Source organism: Cryptomeria japonica, chromosome 7 (assembly GCF_030272615.1).
Source record: "Cryptomeria japonica chromosome 7, Sugi_1.0, whole genome shotgun sequence".
In the NCBI taxonomy this organism is placed as follows: Eukaryota; Viridiplantae; Streptophyta; class Pinopsida; order Cupressales; family Cupressaceae; genus Cryptomeria; species Cryptomeria japonica.
Window position 1 is genome coordinate 53,802,733 of NC_081411.1, and position 18,276 is coordinate 53,821,008.

Sequence of the window (18,276 nt, forward strand, 5' to 3'; positions counted from 1 at the left end):
TCGGGCGATCTCTAACAGGATTGGTTCCTAGCAGAACCTTTTGTAATGTCTTTAACCAGACAAGGCTTCTAGCATAGCGAACTTCCAAAGAGTTCAAGAACAAGCTTGTGGATATTCATCCCCACCATGGTTTTTCCTAGTTGGGTTTCCACGGGAAAAATATGTGTGTGATGTGTGATGCTTTTATCTTGTGATGCTTTGTTATTACCTGTTAAGCATGTGATGGTTATGTGTTTTATGCCTGTCAATAAAACATGTTGAACTAGCTGTTGTGAAGATATGATGATAGATTACCTGTTCATACATAAGGGTGAAATGGTAGTGTAGTTCTGAGTTGAGTGGAAAGCTCAGTGAGTAATCGGTTTATGATTGTTTTAGTTGTTTTGAGTTTTACCGGTTGCACTCTGTTTCAAACCGGTGTCACTGTTTGCCAGTCATTTGGAGTGATTGATGCTGAACCGGTTTAGGTTTGTATTTTGTCTGTACTGATTCACCCCCCCCTCTCAGTACCGGTTTGGTACTATTCATTCATCATTGAGTTATCAATTGGTATCAGAGCGCTCTAGGTCCTCTATGTTGTAAGCTTAACCGCTTGAGGTAAAGATCCCAGTCAAATGATGAAGAGGGAAGGTCCAAAATTTAATAGGGAAAATTTTGGTATATGGAAAGATAGGATGAAGATATTCATCAGAAGCATGGCTACTCAACACTGGAGTTATGTTGAGAATGTTTATGTTGTCCCTACCATTACTCTCACCAATGACCAAAAGAGAGAGATACAAGAAAATGGGCAAGTCATGGAAGCCCTTATTAGTAGTCTATTTGACATTGAGTTTATTGATGTTCAGGACAAGGTAAATCCCAAAGAGGTATGGGATGCTCTTGAAAATATCTATGGTGGTGATGAACATGTAAAACAGGCTAAGCAAGAAAGCCTGAGAGGGAAGTTTGAAGATATGCGGATGGTTGAAGGTGAGACCATTCAACAGTATGGAATAAGAATCAAAACAGTTGTTGGAGAAATCAAGAGTGCAGGTGGTAAAATAGAAGATTCCGCTATGGTAAGCAAAGTCCTGAGATCCCTATTGCCAGTCTATGCAATAAGGGTTGCTGCTATTCAGGAGCTGAGATCAATAGACAAGACTAAGGTATCCTTGGACTCCATCATAGCCAAGTTGACAGCCTATGAGCTAAATAGTTTTGATGGCAATGTTCAAAAGACTGAATCAGCTTTTAAAGCCTCTGCTATACCATCCAAAAAAGGAAAAGAAGCTAGTACTAGTGGTGACCCTAGACAGAGCAGAGAAATGGATGATGAGGAGATTCTGATGGCATTTGAAGCTCTCCTTGCCAGGAAGCTTCCTAAAGGAACTAGTAAACACAAAGGTAAGCTACCTTTGAAATGCTTTTCTTGTAACCAGATAGGACATATTGCTATAAACTATCCTAATGGTGATAAAAGGACAAACCAGAAAGGTTCAGGAAATTCAAAGAAGGAAACTAGAGAAATTGTTTTATAGCAGCTGATGAAGGTGTCACAGATGAAGAATCAGAGGATGAAGAAAGTGAAGATATTGTGTTTGTTGCTATCAAAGAAGATGTGTCAGACAAGAAGGCTCTTGTCTCCCGGTTTAATAATTCCAATGAGTGGATCATTGACAGTGGCTGTTCTCACCATATGACTGGTGACCGGAGCAAGTTTCTATCCTTGGAGGAGTATGATGGAGGTGTGGTTTGCTTTAGCAATGAGACACCATGCATGGTCAAAGGCAGAGGGTCCATCTCTCTGAATGGAAAGAGAAGTGCTGACAATGTGTACTGGGTTGATGGTCTCAGACACAACCTTCTGAGTGTTGCCCAGCTGAATGACAGTGGCCTCACTCTGGAATTCAAAAATGGAGTTTGCAGAATCAAAGGAAAAGATGGTGAATTGGTGGCCACTGGCATGCAGACCAAAGGTAACCTATTTCATCTGAATGCAAATACAAGTAGATGTCTTATGGCTAAGTTTGATGATAGCTGGATATGGCATAGGAGACTTTGCCATGTAAACTTTGATAACATTGTGAAGGCTAGTAGGATCAAGGCAGTTAGAGGGTTGCTGGTGCTAAGAAAACCAGATAATACCTTGTGCAGAGAGTGTCAATTGGGGAAAATGTCTTCCTCAACCTTTAAAGGTAAATCTTTCACTGCTGACAACTTGCTTGATCTTGTGCATACTGATTTGTGTGGTGCTATGAAAACTAGAAGTGTGCAGGGTGATAGGTACTTCATGATTCTCACTGATGACTGTTCAAGAATGATGTGGGTCACTTTCTTGAAAGACAAGTCTAAAGCCTTTGTGAAGTTTAAAGCTTTCAGAGCATTAGTGGAGAAGGAAAGTGGTAAAAGGATCAAGTGTCTCAGAACTAATCAAGGAGGGGAATTAACTTTCGGTGAATTCAGCAAGTATTGTGAAGAATTTGGCATCAAGAGGCAACTGTCTACCCCCCGGACTCCATAGTAGAATGGCCTAGCAGAGAGGAATAACCGGACTATGGTTGAAGCAGCTAGAACCATGTTGATTCAAGGAAAGGTAGCTCACACCTTTTGGAGAGAAGCAGTGAGCACTGCAGTCTACACAATGAACCAGGTACTCATCAAGAAAGGTAAGGACAAAACTCCTTATGAGTATTGGACGGGTAAGACACCTGAGGTTAGCTACTTTAGGGTATTTGGTAGCAAATGTTACATAAAGAGGAGTGAACATCAGGGAAAATTTGAAGCTAAATGCGATGAGGGAATATTCCTAGGATATTCCACCAAGAGTAAAGCTCTCAAGTGTTACAACAATAAGACTCAAAGAATTATGGAAAGTATCAATGTAAGAGTTGATGAATCCTCTGAGAAAACTAAGGAAACTGATAGTGAGCAAGCTGTAAATGAACTGGTTGCAACCTTCTGGGAACCGGTTGTCAGTCAACCAAGTACCAGTAACAGTGTTCCTGAACCGGTGAATGCTGATACTGATGAAGATGAGGATGAAGAGGAAAAGTAAGAAGAACCAGTCAAGACCATTCCTCGGTATGTCAAGCTGAATCATGATCTTAAGCAGATCATAGGAGATAAGGATGCAGGAATCCTTACAAGAAGAAAGATCAGAGAAAACTCATGTATGATCTTTGAATTTGAGCCTAAATCATTCAAAGAGGCTCATAAAGATGAAGACTGGATCAAGGCAATGGAAGAGGAACTTGACCAGATAGAGAAAAATGGTACATGGTCCTTGGTACCCAGACCAGAGCATAAAAATGTCATTGGCACCAAATGGGTGTTCAGAAATAAGCTGAATGAGGATGGCACAGTGATTAGGAATAAAGCCAGATTGGTGTGCAAAGGATATGCTCAAGAAGAAGGAGAAGACTATGGAGAAACCTTTGCTCTTGTAGCTAGATTGGAAGGAGTTCGTATGCTTCTTGCATATGTAGCTTTTAAAGGCTTCAAAGTATATCAAATGGATGTAAAATTTGCATTCCTAAATGGTGTACTTGAAGAGGAGGTGTATATTGAGCAACAAGATGGGTTTGCCCTATCTGAAGACAGTGACATGATATGTAGGCTACATAAAGCCTTATATGGTCTAAAGCAAGCACCTAGGGCATGGTATGAGCACCTACATTCCCGTCTTATGAAAATTGGATTTGAGAGAACAAGTGAAGATAACAATATCTACTTGAAGTCTGAAGGAGATCAGATCCTGATCTGTGAGGTATTTGTTGATGACATTATCTTTGGTGGTGATGACAAGATGAGTCATGAGTTTGCTGATGAGATGAAGGAAGAGTTTGAAATGTCACTCATAGGGGAGATTAAGTTCTTCATTGAACTACAGATTCAACAGATGAAGGATGGAATCTTTATCACTCAATCCAAATATGTCAAAGAGGTGTTGAAGACCTTTGGCATGGAAGATAGCAAGCTGGTTGGTACACCGATGGTGACTGGTTGTAAACTATCCAAAGAGGATGACACTGCATTGGTTGATGAGAAGGAATACCGATCAATGATTGGTAAGTTGCATTATGTAATACATAGTAGACTAGATATTGCACATGCAGTTGGCATTACTGCAAGGTTCTAGAAAATTCCAAGAGAATCCCACTTGGTTGTAGTCAAGCGGATTCTTAGGTATCTGAAGGGAGCTGTTGACTATGGATTGTGGTATCCATATAGCAAGGACTTCAACTTGAAAGTGTTCACAGATGTTGATTGGGCTGGTAATGTAGATGATCGGAAGAGCACAACCGGTGGTGCATTCTTCCTTGGTGGTAGACTGGTCTCATGGATGAGTAAAAAGAAGAGTTGTATCTCTCAGTCTACAGTAGAAGCAGAGTATGTTGCAGCTTTCATGAACTGCACTCAGACAATTTGGATGAAGCATGTACTGAAAGGCTTCAAAATCCCTGTACCTGAACCAATAAGTATATTCTGTGATAACACAAGTGCTATCAATATTTCAAACAATCCGGTTTTACATTCTAGAACCAAGCACTTTGAGCTTAAGTATCATTTCTTAAGGAAAAAGGTTCAGAACAAAGAGATTGCACTGGAGCATGTGTCTAGTAAGGAGCAGTTAGCAGACATATTCACCAAGCCTCTTCCAAAGACTACATTTACACACTTAAGAGGTGAATTAGGGGTACTGCCCCTTCAAGAGGTGAACTAAAGGTATATTCTCCACATCAGTCATGTATTGCATAGTCAAATCTTTCTTCAGGATTGATGTGTTGAAGGATGCTACTCCTCAGGGGGAGCAACATAATGGAACTGAGAAGCTTGTGCCTCCACTTTGGCATTGTTGTCAAAGGGGGAGAAGATGTCAAGCGGAGAAGATATCTGCAGAAATTGGGGGAGAAAATGTGAAGCATAGAGATATCTTTGTATATTGCCATCAATGCCAAAGGGAGAGATTGTTGGCATTATATGAACCGATATGTGGACATAATGACATTGTATGTTGTCATTGATGTCAATATGTTGAAGAGGTATGAACCGACATATGTGAGAACAGGTATAACACTGTGAACCGACATTTGTGCCAAAGTGAAGTGGTGTGCTTGTTCAAGATGAACCGGCATATGGATTATGGGAACTGGCACATGGAAGCATTGTATGTCTATCGGTTGGTAGTCTCAACTTCAGGGTTTCTGGTTGAAGTGCTTCAAGCCTGTATGGCTCAACCAGTGATCTTTGTGTAATGAGTAAGCACTATAATAAAGAACAGATTGTGTTGCCACGTCAGCCTTGTGGGCGTGAAGGATCTTGCATGAAGAAGACTATCCCTATCTACCTCAGGAATGTGTGAAGTTTGTAAACGGTGAAAATGCATGATGGATTATCAGCCACCATGAAATCGGTGGATAATGAACGATGGAGAATGTATTGAGATTTATTCAAGATCTGCTACATTTAATACAGTATGATCAACGATCAGGATTGAACTGTTTGAAATCCTTAACCTAACAGGTCTAGGGTTTAGGGTTTATGCTACCGACTTGTCTGTTGTCCTATAAGGTTGATGCTATGATTCTTTCAGAGGTTGTTGGCAAAAGTTGTGTGTGAGTATCCAAGAGAAGGGATACGAGATCCTTACCAGACCTGAGGAGAGAAGTGATACCTGCAGAGTGTAAGTGCAGAAGGTGAAGAGAAGCTTAAGCGGATCTGCATTGGCATTGAGTGCTGTTACCAGATCATTGTAATACCTGTTGATCTCTAACCACCTCAATAGTTGGAAAATCCCCTAATAGGGTAGCCTTAACTGGCTTGCTGTAAATCCCTTAACAGGGTAACTCAAAGTTATTGAGATTTGGAAAGCTAGAGAGCTCTGGAAATCCTTTAGCTATTGAGTTCTTGAAATCCTCCAACAAGGTGCCCTTAACAGGGTTTAACCCTTAACCGGGTATTGTAGCCATCCCTTAACCAAGTGATCTCTAACAAGATCGGTTCCTAGCAGAACCTTTTGTAATGTTTTTAACCGGACAAGACTTCTAATAGAGCGGACTTCCAAAGAGTTCAACAACAAGCTTGTGGGTATTCATCCCCACCGTGGTTTTTCCTAGTTGGGTTTCCACATGAAAATTATGTGTGTCATGTGTGATGCTTTTATCTTGTGATGCATTGTTATTACCTGTTAAGCATGTGATGGCTCTGTGTTTTATGTCTGTCAATAAAACATGTTGAACTAGCTATTGTGAAGATATGATGATAGATTACCTATTCGTATATAAGGGTGAAATGGTAGTGTAGTTCTGAGTTGAGTGGAAAGCTCAGTGAGTAACTGGTTTATGATTGTTTTAGTTGTTCTGAGTTTTACCGATTGCACTCTGTTTCAAACCGGTGTCACTGTTTGCCAGTCATTTGGAGTGATTGATACTGAACCGGTTTAGGTTTGTATTTTGTCTGTACTGATTCACCCCCCCCTCTCAGTAATGGTTTGGTACTATTCGTTCATCATTGAGTTATCATAGCTTTCTATATAGAAATAAGATTTGAGTTAGTGTCATAGTTAAAATTTGGCTTTCCATTAGGGCTAGCATTATCCTTGAAGATAGTATTATGATTATGATTTTTGTTAGGATTATAGTTAAAGATAGAAGTATGGTTATGATATTTTAATATTTAGGCTTAGGGCTAGTGTTAGAGGTATAATTAGGTTTAGTTAGAATTAGGATTATGGTAATGATTTGGATTAGAATTAGAAATAAGGTTAGGGTTATGATTATGATTAGGGTTTGGGTTAGGATTACAATTTGCATTGGCTTACTATAGGGCTAAGATCATGATTTAGATTAAGGGTTAGGATTATGAGTAGGGTTGGTTTACGATAAGCGTAGGGTTTAGAATTAGGGTTATGGCTAGTTTTGGGGATATACTTAGAGTTAGGATTTGGAATATGGTTATGATCAAGGTTAAGATTATGATTAGAGTTGTAAATATAAATAAGATTTAATGTAGGGTTAATTGTTAGTCAATGTTATAATACATTGAAATATGGATAGTTCTTTATAGTTAGTCAATATTGTCACAATAAATAGAAGAAATGGTTTATGTAGTATACCATAACCCATGTAAAATTAAAAAATAATACACCACAATCATTAATTTTGTTTGATGTAAAAGTACATAATGCACGAAGAACCCATCCAATGAGAGTTAGGGTTGGGCATAAGGTATGGGTTAAGATTAATGTTGGGGTAAAAGTTAAGGTTAGGTTTAGGTTACATTTATTATTTTGGATAGTGTTGCAGTATTGTCATTGATGACAAAGGTGTAGTTATTGTTGTCATCGATGTCAAGGTATTTAGGAGTTTTTTTAAGTTCAATTATTCCTAACATGGCATGCAAAACATCTACAAGACATTGTCAAGTATGTTTGATAACTCTCTTAATTTCATCATTATTCTTTGTATTAGTCGTTCATGATTATCTTGCATATTTTTATTGTCTGGAGGTATCTACAGTAGATTTCTGAGGTATGGTGCTTAGAAATAATGCATGCACTCAAATTTACTATCATGGTGGTTAACTCTACATTATGCCACAATTCAAAGTTATGGTTTGAAATTTGGAACGAAAGAAAATTTGAATAGAATGTATTAGATTATATAATTTAATAGGATGACCTTAAAAGGACAAAATGATAGAAATTTGAAAATGTTCACCATGTTAGTTCACAAACTGTACTATTATTCTTGATGAATGTATTAGAGTATTTTATTGTGCACTAGATAGGTGAAGTATTTGGAGGGCTTTTTTGGACTAGTTGAGTTTGCATTGAGTAACAAATAGTATATTCCAACTCTTTGAGTAACATGTTGGATTAGGACTATTACATGTTTGGTTTAAAGTATGCATTTGAGTGAATTTTGTATGTTATAAATAATTTTTAGTCTAACTTGTGATTGTAATTAATCTAGGGATGCATATTGGGTTCATTCCAAGTGTGGTTGTTTCAAGTAGAACAAATAATGGTGGAAAAAATTGTGCAAGTTGTCTACTTAATTTGTGATTAAGTACACATATTGAAATGAAGATCTTATGCAAATGCTAGGAATGTTTTAAAACTAATTAAACCAAGGAAATGTTGATGGTTTAACCTTGAAGATATGCTTGACAAAAATTTATTGTACTTTGTCAAAATTATGGTTGGTTCCTAATCATTTGAGTTGGTGCTCATTTTGTGTATTGGGGTGTTGGTGTCTCTTGTAGGTTGGTGCTTAGAAATATTATTATAGATTACTCTCTCTCTCTCTCTCTCACACACACACACACACACACACACACACACACACACACACACACAGGTTGTAAATATTGAGGGTTAGTTCCTACAATATATTTTACGTTTATTATTTAATTTGTGAGGCCAAATTGGAATAATAGAACATAATTATCTATTATTAGTATTGTTTACCCCTTCTAGGTTTACATGTATATTTGGTGTTCTCATGTGTTGATGTGTGAGCATGTCTATCTTTTGCTTAGTTGTATTAATATTAAAGTAAGATCTATTAATAGTTTGAATGTTAAATTGGTGTTGAAGTCAATATTTGGCATATAATGATTCACCCCCCTCTTAGTATATGTCTTTCTAACAGATAGAATTAGGGATAGGGATAGGGGTTGGATTAGACATAGAGTTTAGATTAAGAATAGTGTTAGGTTTAGGGTTATAGTTAGTGATATTGTAATAATTGGCTATGAAGGTAACCACCCAAGATCTAGAGGCAATGAAAAGCACAAGAACAAAAGAGAAATACTATGTGACAAGAATAAATTGTATTCTCATCAATGATATATATTAGATCAATCAATAAATGATGTACATGAGTCTTCTTATAAAGGCAAGGAAAAAGAGAATGAGATCACACAATAATGGCATGTGGCTCAATAAGATGCAATGGTAGGTAGGTGTTAGTAAGAACTCAACCACCCAACATAAATATCAATTCATCTTAGGAAAGGACTATTCCACCTAAGGTATAAATGCTCCAACTAATCTTACACAATTCCCTAAGTAAGCTTAAGTAAGGTGTAAATATATCCAGGAGATAAATAAAATAAATTAATTACAACAACACCCACCTTTAAATGCAACTTAGGAGAATGTAGACTCAAGCTAACAATGCAAGATGGGTTCTGGCTACTAGGCCATGTTAGGAACCCATGTACAAATGAAATGTGATCTCTCACAAATGAAAAAAGAGAGAAAAACCCAATGGGAAGAAATCCCCCCCAAAAGAGAGATGAAAACACACAATGCTCTCAATGATGAATGAGAATAGAAAAAACTTGTGTGAGGAGAAAGCTCCTCTCCCCCCCACCTATAAGAGAGAAGAAGAGAGACCATGAAGCCCTCCCTCAATGTAAAATCTCTTGCAAGGATGTTCCAAGATGTCAACCAACATTCCTCCCCATTAGGAAGAAAGAGAGACAATGTTGCACCAACAATGTCAAAGTGTGAAAAAACAACGTACTTATGTTGATGAAGAATGACGGATGAACCACTCTCTAGAATATGATGAAGATCAAGAATGGAGACACCTTGCATAGACATCATTTGGATACTCAACCTACACACATTCTCAATAGGATACATGTACCAAGTCTCACAAGATAGTTCCTAATCTATGTAGTACAAGAGGATTACATCAAATATGTCATAAATGACAAAGCAAAAAGAGGCGTGACACTTTATATTAGTACATTACAACATAGCTCATGCAAGAGAATACAACATGATATAATGCAGATCTAGAAACATGAAGATGATGCCACAAAAATAAACCGTAGATGAAGATGTCTTCGATTGGTATGTTGCCAAGAAAAATTTAGGAGCAATTGACCCCCTGGCTATTGGCTAGAGGATGTTGCAAAGCATGTATGCAAGTGGACAAAAAAAAATCCTTTTCCCAAATTTTCTTATTATGAAAAAATTGTTTTTAAAAACTTTATTAAAAAGCTTAATAAAGCACTTTATTAAAAACCCATTAAAGTTTTTATTAAACTTAATAAACATATTTTATTTTATTTTATTTATTTTTTTGACAAAAAGATTTACTAAAACATAATGAAGAAAAAATGTTATTTATTATTTTTATTAATGAAAAACATAATAAAAACTCATTAAAAAAATTAGTTAAAAATCTGTTTTATTAATTTTTTTGATTAAAGACCAAAACACTTATTTAAAAAAAAACTTGACAAAAAATAAAATTTAAATTTAGAAATAATTGACCCCTATGCATGCAGGGGTACTTGCATATGTAGGGACCTGCAAGTGCAAGGACCTACATGCGCAAGGTACCTTCTATACATAGGGGTATCTGTGTACGCAAGGACAAGTACACCTATGCATGTAGGCCTAAAAAATGTTTTTATTTTTTAAATAAAAACTTAAAAAAACTCCACCCTTTAATAATTTGATTTTTTTAAAAAATTATTATTTTTTGAAAACATAAAAAAGATAGAAAATAATATTTAAAAAAATACAAACTTGTACCTGCAAGTCCATACAATGACAGGGAGGGGGATTTTTTCAACTTTGGGTGGCCAAATTGGATTTTGAAAAATGGATAAACAATCTTGTGATTTTTTGAGCCTTCTGAGTGTGATGGTGATGTCTAAATTGGCCTAAAGTGCTCCAAAATTGCAGATCATGATTGCTCATGGGAGTGGCAACTCTCCACCTTCAAATGACTATAGGTTTGGCCTTAGGTGTCAGATTTAGATGAAATAAAAGGTGATTCTAACTTCCTTGAACCTCCTCTATCCAATGGTAGCATTAGATTTGATCCATAAATATCCAATTTTAACCTCCAATAGAAAGCTCCAAAATATAAAACCCCAAATTGCACAAAAAATCTCTCAAAAGGCAAACAAATGATAATCTAATGGTTCTAATACCATGTAATAATTGGTTATGAAAGTAGCCACCCAAGATCTAGAGGAAAAGAAAATCACAAGAATAAGAGAGAAATAATCACAGGGGCTTCACTAGCTGAGCAATATTATATCACGTGCATTCATATTGGGCAGTTTGATATCCCAAAAATGATGGTACAATATATTGCCTATCGGTGAAAATAGGAGGTTTTTTCATTTGGACTATGAAAAAATGCAATGTTTGGCTAAAATAGGGGGGCTTTTAATTTAGCTTGTCTATTGGGAGGGGGTGACAAAATAGGAGTTCAGGGCAATTTTTTTAAATATAGGGGGATTCTTTAGTATGCCATGAACGAACGTGCTATAACCCAGGTTCACTAAGTGAAGCCCTTGTGGAAATAATATGTGACAAGAATAAATTGTATTCTCATCAATGATGTAATTAGATATATTAACAAACAATATACGCGAGCCTTCTTATAAAGATAAGGAAAAAGGGAATGAGAGCACACAATAATGGCATATGGCTCGATGAGATGGAAGGGTAGGTAGGAGTTAGTTAGAACTCAATCCCTTGACACAAATAACTATGCATCCTAGAAAGTACAATTCCAACTAATCCTATGGAATTTTGTAAGTAAGCTTAAGTAAGGTGTAATTATATCCTAGAGATAAATAAATAAATTAATTACACCAATATATATGATTATAAATAGGGTTAAGATTAAAAATAATGTTAGTGACCTAGGATTATGTTAAGAGTTAGAGTGTTAGAGTTAGGGTTACAATTAGAGCTAGGGTGAGTGATAAGGTTACAATTAAAATTAAAATTAGGAGTAGATTTGGAGTTAGGTTAGGATTAGGCTTATAGTTAGGGGCGAGGTTAAAGTTATGGGTTAGAGATAGATTTAGAGTGAGGTTTAGGGTTAGAAATAGTGTTAGTGTCAAAGTTATAATTAGAGTTAGAGTTAGGGTTAGGGTTAGAAATATTTTTATTATAAATTTAGGGTCAGGGTTAGTGTTATGATAGTTAGAGATAAAATTAAATGTAGGGTTATGATTATGAATAGGGTTATGTTTAAAATATTATATCTATAGAATCAACGTCATTGTTAGCATTAGGGTTAGAATTAGAGTTAGGGTTGGGGATAGCATTAGATTTGGTGTCAAAGTAAAAATTAACATTATAATTATTGTCAAAGATAGAATTGGGGTTAAAATTAGGGGTAGGTGTAAAATTAGAGTTAGGGTTAGAGATATGACTACCATTAGGGTTCTAACTAGAGTTAAGAGTTAGAATTATTGCTAGTTTTATGGTGATGATGAGGGTTTTTTTAAGGTTAGGGTTAAAGTTAGAGTTATGTTTAGGGTCAACAATAGTGTTATGGTCAATAATAGAGTTAGATTTAAAGTTAGGGCTAGGATCAAAGTTAGAGTTAGGGTTAGAGTTCAAGTTAAGGTTAATGATAGAGATATAATTAGGGTCAAGGTTATGATTATAGTTAGAAATATACTTATGACTAGATTTAAGGTTACAATTAAAGTTAGAGTTAGAATATCTAGGATTAGTTTTGTTATGAAGGTTAGATTTAGAGTTATGGTTAGGGTTAGGGTTAGACTTATGGTTATGGTTAGAAATAGTGTTAATGTTAAGGATAGGGATAGTTTTATAGTTAGATTTATGGTTATGATTATAGTTAGAGTTAATAATTGTGTTAGTTTTAGGATCATGGTTAGTAGTCTTAGAGTTAGGGAGATTTGGTACAATTATTATTATAATTAGAAATAGGGTTAGTGTCAAGGATAGTGTTAGAGAAAGTTAGAAATAGGATAAAAATTGATGTTTTATTTTGAGATGGTCATCCTAGGAGATTGGCCAAAACAAAATTAACCATTTTCTAACAAGTTCCCAAGTACTACATGTTGACAACAATGTCATCCTTTGCAAACATTTGTACAATAAGCTAAAGTGCATATGCTACATACATCAAATTTTTGTTCATTCATTTCTATTGGCCAAGTTTATTTTGTACATCAAATTCATCCATGCATGCATAGATATCAATTCTACAACAAATATAATTCATTCACAAGTTTTAAAAATTCACTTAAACAAAATCCTACCATACCTTTTTAAACATTATTCTATTTTATTATGATAATATAATAAAAACATATATTCATACTTATGAATAAACTGAAAATAAAATTGTAATAATCAACTAAAATACAAATAAATTGTAAATCCATTTTATTTCATGAATGTATTCGCATATTTAAATAATTATAAAACAATCATTTATTAAACATTTAAATGTTGAGTCTATCCTTTTTAATAAATTAATTACTAATATTTTTAAAATTCTCAAATTATTTACTAAATATTTAAATTTCTCATATTTCAAATGCTGACCTTTATATTTCTTTATTTAGGAGAGTTAAAATAAAATTAATGCCTTGCAGTAGCTATCCCCTTACTATTGATATTATCCTCTCCTACCCACCCTCAAATTCAATAAGTAGCATAATTTCCGAGAAGACGGCTATCCTGGATTACATTTATTTCCGGTGTAGCCTATCAATAATAGTATGTAATTCAGTTTTCCATTCTTTACCTTTCTTTACTTCCACCCTATAGGCCGCCTTCGTTATTCCCCAACTCAGAAAATCATCAACAAAATCATTACAACTCCTCATGTCATCTTGACTGGTAGTTACGATGGTAATCATATATTCTCCTTGTTCTGCTGGCACCTTAAAATTCGGCCACGGAGAGTCAAAATCCGGCTCTGGAAGGAATTCATTTATCATCTGGACTGGGCTACCGCTATCAATTTCAACCACACAACAGAAGATGACTGCATTCAATTCTGGCGTTATGTTCGGCCCTGGAACACTTGTGTGAGTACTAATTTCCGAAATGACTGGAAATACCACATCAGCGTCAGAAAACAGATGTGGTTTTAAAATTGAATGCGCACCATCTACTGCTCTTCCAGTCATAACGAGGAGCTCTGGCAGCACGCTCTGCAATTAAAGAAATAAAAAAGAAAACCCCATTTTCATTTATCTAACGACTGAAGAAAATCAAACAAGGGAAAACAAAACAAGAGGTTAATACTGGGAAACTTTTACTCTTTCGCTCTTCTTTAAATACAACAAATACGATTGAGGGTTTGAAGTCTTCAAATTAGTACCTTAAACATAGGAACCCAATTCCGTAATGCTGCATTGCTGCAATATAAAAGTTGTATCTTTTTCAATGCATGTAGCTCATCAATGCCTTGTATCGTCTGGAGATTGTCACAACTGTGAATTGTAAGTCGCTTCAAATAGCTCGGTCGGACAACACTTGAGAGCTCTTGTAGCTCAAGCCATTCACTATGATCACAAATCACGGCCATTTTTTTCAGCTCTCTGCATTCTTCTATTCTGAGTTCCACAAGTTTTGGTGGCAATGTTATGCTCTGTAGATTCTCACATCTAACAATGCTAATCTTCTCAAGGGAAGTTTGACTTGCACAACATGGCAGCTCTTCAAGCTCCGGACAATCCGATATGCTTAATTGTTTCAAATTTTGGCATTCGAGCAATTGAAGACTATTGAGCTTTCCACATCCATAAACACCAATCGTCTCAAGGCAAGTTACACCTTCAAGAAAAGTTAAAGCCTCAAGCTCTGGACAATCGCATATGATTATTGTTTTCAGATCAAATTTACCAGATACTCTTTTCAAATTTTGACACGTGGCCAAGATAAGATCATTGAGCTTCATACATCCATCAATAATGATGGTTGTCTCAAGGTTGCTTAAACCTTGAAGAGATAGCAACATCACAAGGTTGGGACAGTCACGAATGTCGATGCTTACAAGCTTTTTAGGATTTAGAAATCCTCCTATGGTTAATAACTTTCTGCAATCATGCAAGTGAAAAATTTCAGGCTGGAAAGAATCATCAACCATAATACACGTCAAGGAGTCCAGACCAACAAGATGCAGCTGCTCAAGCACCGGACACCCAGAAATGTCCAATTCTACCAGCTTTCGAAGATAAGACATTCCTGACAAGGTTTTCAGACTATAACAATTGTGAAGTACAATTTTCTCCAGGCAGCTTAAGTGTACAACACTTAATTCCTGAAGATCTAAGCAGTTGGACATGTTCAATTCTGTCAGCTTCTTAAAATCAGATAATCCGGACATGGTTTTCAAATGATTACAATGACCAATTGTAAGTTTTTCCAGACTATTTGATATTTCTAATAAATCTGAAAATTCTTTCAGAGAAATATGGAATATCTGAAGCTCTTGCAATTGGGTGGGTGCCTGAAATGCAAAATAAATTTGTTTTTAACCTTAAATTGAATGGATAGCACTAATAAAGAAAGTATCGTTAGTTAAAATTTAAATTTTATTTGAAGAACATAATACCTGTACATAGCTGCGCCACAATGTTTTGATACGTAAATTTCTGATTATTAAACATCGCAATCTTTGAAGAGGAATCCATGAAGGAATACATGGTCGTAACTTATTGAGATCCAGGTTATGCTGATGCTGATTCTGAAAACCCTCATACTGGAGCTTGAGCCACAACAAAAACGTTGACTTGTCACCACGGACATCTGATTCCCCTAGAAAGTATGTGATTCCACAATTTATGGATTTGTCAATAAATGAATGGAAACATCTGCCTTTTGTTTGAGCGAGGATATTGAGGAATCCTTTTGACTCCTGCAATCAAGGATGCAGCTCAGACTTGTTTTGTATTCAGGACTTTCGAAAGATTAAAAATATCGCTCGAGTTAAAGAAGTGTGTGTGAGGTAGAACAAGCATACCAGATATTTAAGATCTTGTGGACGCCATAGCCGACGAAGACTCGATCTATCTGCCATTTGTCTTCCTAAATCCCGCAGATGGTCATGCATTCTCAATGCACACCTATCTTCTCCTATCTCAGCCCGTCTTTTTATTTCTTGAATAAGACACTTGTTTCTAAGTGTTTCCAGAGCATGCTGAGCACTCCATCCTGATGCTTCCCATACTTCCACCGCAATACTCTTGGATTCATCCACAAAAAAGCATGCGATATCCATGAAAATTTGTTGTTCCTCGTAGTCCAGTGCATCAAAGCTTATTTTAAGTCTTTGATGTATGTCTCGAGGCAGTGTCTTGCTAACTTTACTAAGTTCTAAACTCCAATAATTCCAATCTCTCCCACGAACATGACTGCCAAGAACTTGAATACACAGAGGTAACCCTCTACAAACATTTACAAAGGAGTTAACCAGATTCTCGTAATCTTTTGTTGGATGAGGTTGGCCAAAGGCATGCCAGCAAAACAACTCTCTTGCATGGTATCTATCCATCTCTTTTAGATAATAAGCAGCAGTAATACCCGTGTTTATAAGCACCCCTACATCACGGGTTGTAACAATTACTAGGCTATCAACTGACTTCTTTAACATTTCCATAATGAGTAGAACATCCATTTGTTGGAGGTGATCAATATCATCTAGAACGATTAGGAAACTCAGCTGGTCGCTCCTTCTTATGCAATCCCCAATATGATTCATTCCTTCCTCTGTACTATGGAATTTGGGTGTGTCTCGTTGGAAAAGATCTTTGACGAGTCTGAATTGTAAAGAAGGAAAATTGTTATTTGCGTAGGCTTCCCTCACATCTGATAGAAAACAGGCTCGCCTATACTGGGAGTGCTTTCGGTTGAACAACTCCTTGGCCAGAGTTGTTTTCCCCACTCCACCCATTCCAAAAATTCCGACGATCTGAGCTTTCTGTTTCCTCCCTTCATTTGTCCAGCACTGCCTTTCAAAATTTTCCACAATCTTTTCATAGCACGCCCTTTCAAAATCTTTCACAAGCTTGTGAAGTCCCACCGGGTATTTGGCAACACGTAGAGATATTTTCCTTCGAATTTCATTTTGGACAGCTGACACTATATTTTGGCAATCACTGCTACTTTACAAAGTAAAGGGGCATTTTAATAAGAAATAAATTTGGCCGCCTAAAATCTACAAATTTCATGCAAGAAAAAGTAAACCAATAAATAACGACCAAGCACACTGGAAATCAAGAGATCTTACTTGAAATTACTGCTGATCTCGTATCCTGTAAGAAATGAAACAGATTGGAGGGCTTCCTTCCACTCCTTAAGCTTCTCCATATACCTTTTCTTCTCTTCATATTTTTTAAACGCTTTACCATACTCTCCGCTTTCTATGTAGCGAAGATCAGAAGGCTTCACTCCATAAAACACTGGAAAAATCTTAGCTGTAGTCTCTAACATGAGAAGCAGCTCCGCCAAACACCAAGGGGACTCTGCGTATCCATTGGAGAAGATAGCGATATGAGCCGAAGCAGAGTGGATGGCACACTTAATCGTTGAAGGAAACGAGTCACCGAGTTCTTTCTCTTCCGAATCAAGAAATGTATGTATTCCTAACCCAGTAAGACATTTGTAAAGTTGAAGAGCTACAGTTTGTTTGACATCAGGGCCCCTGTGGTTGATGAACACATCAAACAATCTTGAAGATTCGTCTACATTCCTCCGTTTAGCGCAAGGATCAATTCCAGAGAAAGCATCATGTTTCTCATTTCTTGGGCAAGATGAGGATGAGTATAACGATGCCATTGGTTAATGGTGAACACAAAGAAAGAAACTGGACTGTTGGTGGAGGGGAAGGGAAGAGGGAATTTCATTGCAATAAGCATAACAAGAGAGCATTATATAAAAAGTGCAGATGTTGGAGGCGAACATGTTCCTTCCTGGAAACATACAAGAAAACTAACCAAAATGATTATAAAACAGGCCGCCATCGATGATCACAGTGCAAACAAAATTGAATGCCTTTAGTCAATGACTGAGCTTTCAAATAACTAATCCACCCGAGCTTTTAACTCACAGCCCCACCCTTCCTCGCAAGTAGGGACAGATCATTTCCTTGCGTGTGCACTCACAATTTATCCATTGTTTGATATTTCTACTGTTCATGTTTTTGGAATTTTGTAAGATCTCAATTGTTAATCTGTGTAAAAGATATTTAGCTCTTAAATGTAATTAATAATAAATAGTAAACAGAGAATGGTGGGTTTGTAGTTGAGGATATATAAACTATATAATATAGATAATGACATTTAGTCGATGATAGAAGAATGATATTATTGGATGGGATTTTAGAATATATTTGACATTAGACATGAAAATTTTGTTCTTTTGGCTGTATAACATGCTGTATAATATGCTCGCAATATCAGCATGGGGTTGAAGGGTGGCTAATTTAGATTTCTTGGGACCAACACATTAAATTGGTTGGGTTTTATACAGTCTAA

At 36.3% G+C, this 18,276-nt stretch overlaps 1 protein-coding gene across 1 annotated transcript; it reads right to left on the reverse strand.

Annotated features, from left to right (window-relative positions):
- Positions 1 to 13,337: 13,337 nt before the first annotated feature.
- Positions 13,338 to 17,578, reverse strand: LOC131055594 (disease resistance protein Roq1-like). Its single transcript, XM_057990061.2, has 5 exons — positions 17,031 to 17,578; positions 15,765 to 16,902; positions 15,357 to 15,659; positions 14,121 to 15,251; positions 13,338 to 13,950 (listed from the first exon to the last, which is right to left on the reverse strand). Exons 1-5 carry the CDS (start codon positions 17,576 to 17,578, stop codon positions 13,483 to 13,485), a joined length of 3,588 nt encoding a protein of 1,195 aa, XP_057846044.2. The 3' UTR covers positions 13,338 to 13,482.
- Positions 17,579 to 18,276: the final 698 nt, after the last annotated feature.

Excerpts from the sequence above, each read along its gene's own strand:
- LOC131055594 (XM_057990061.2), bottom strand. The coding sequence starts at position 17,578 with ATGGCATCGTTATACTCATCCTCATCTTGCCCAAGAAATGAGAAACAT. Across the intron at positions 15,660-15,764 it reads CACAAGATCTTAAATATCTG|GAGTCAAAAGGATTCCTCAA; the intron begins GTATGCTTGTTC and ends CCTTGATTGCAG. Across the intron at positions 15,252-15,356 it reads TGTGGCGCAGCTATGTACAG|GCACCCACCCAATTGCAAGA; the intron begins GTATTATGTTCT and ends TTTGCATTTCAG.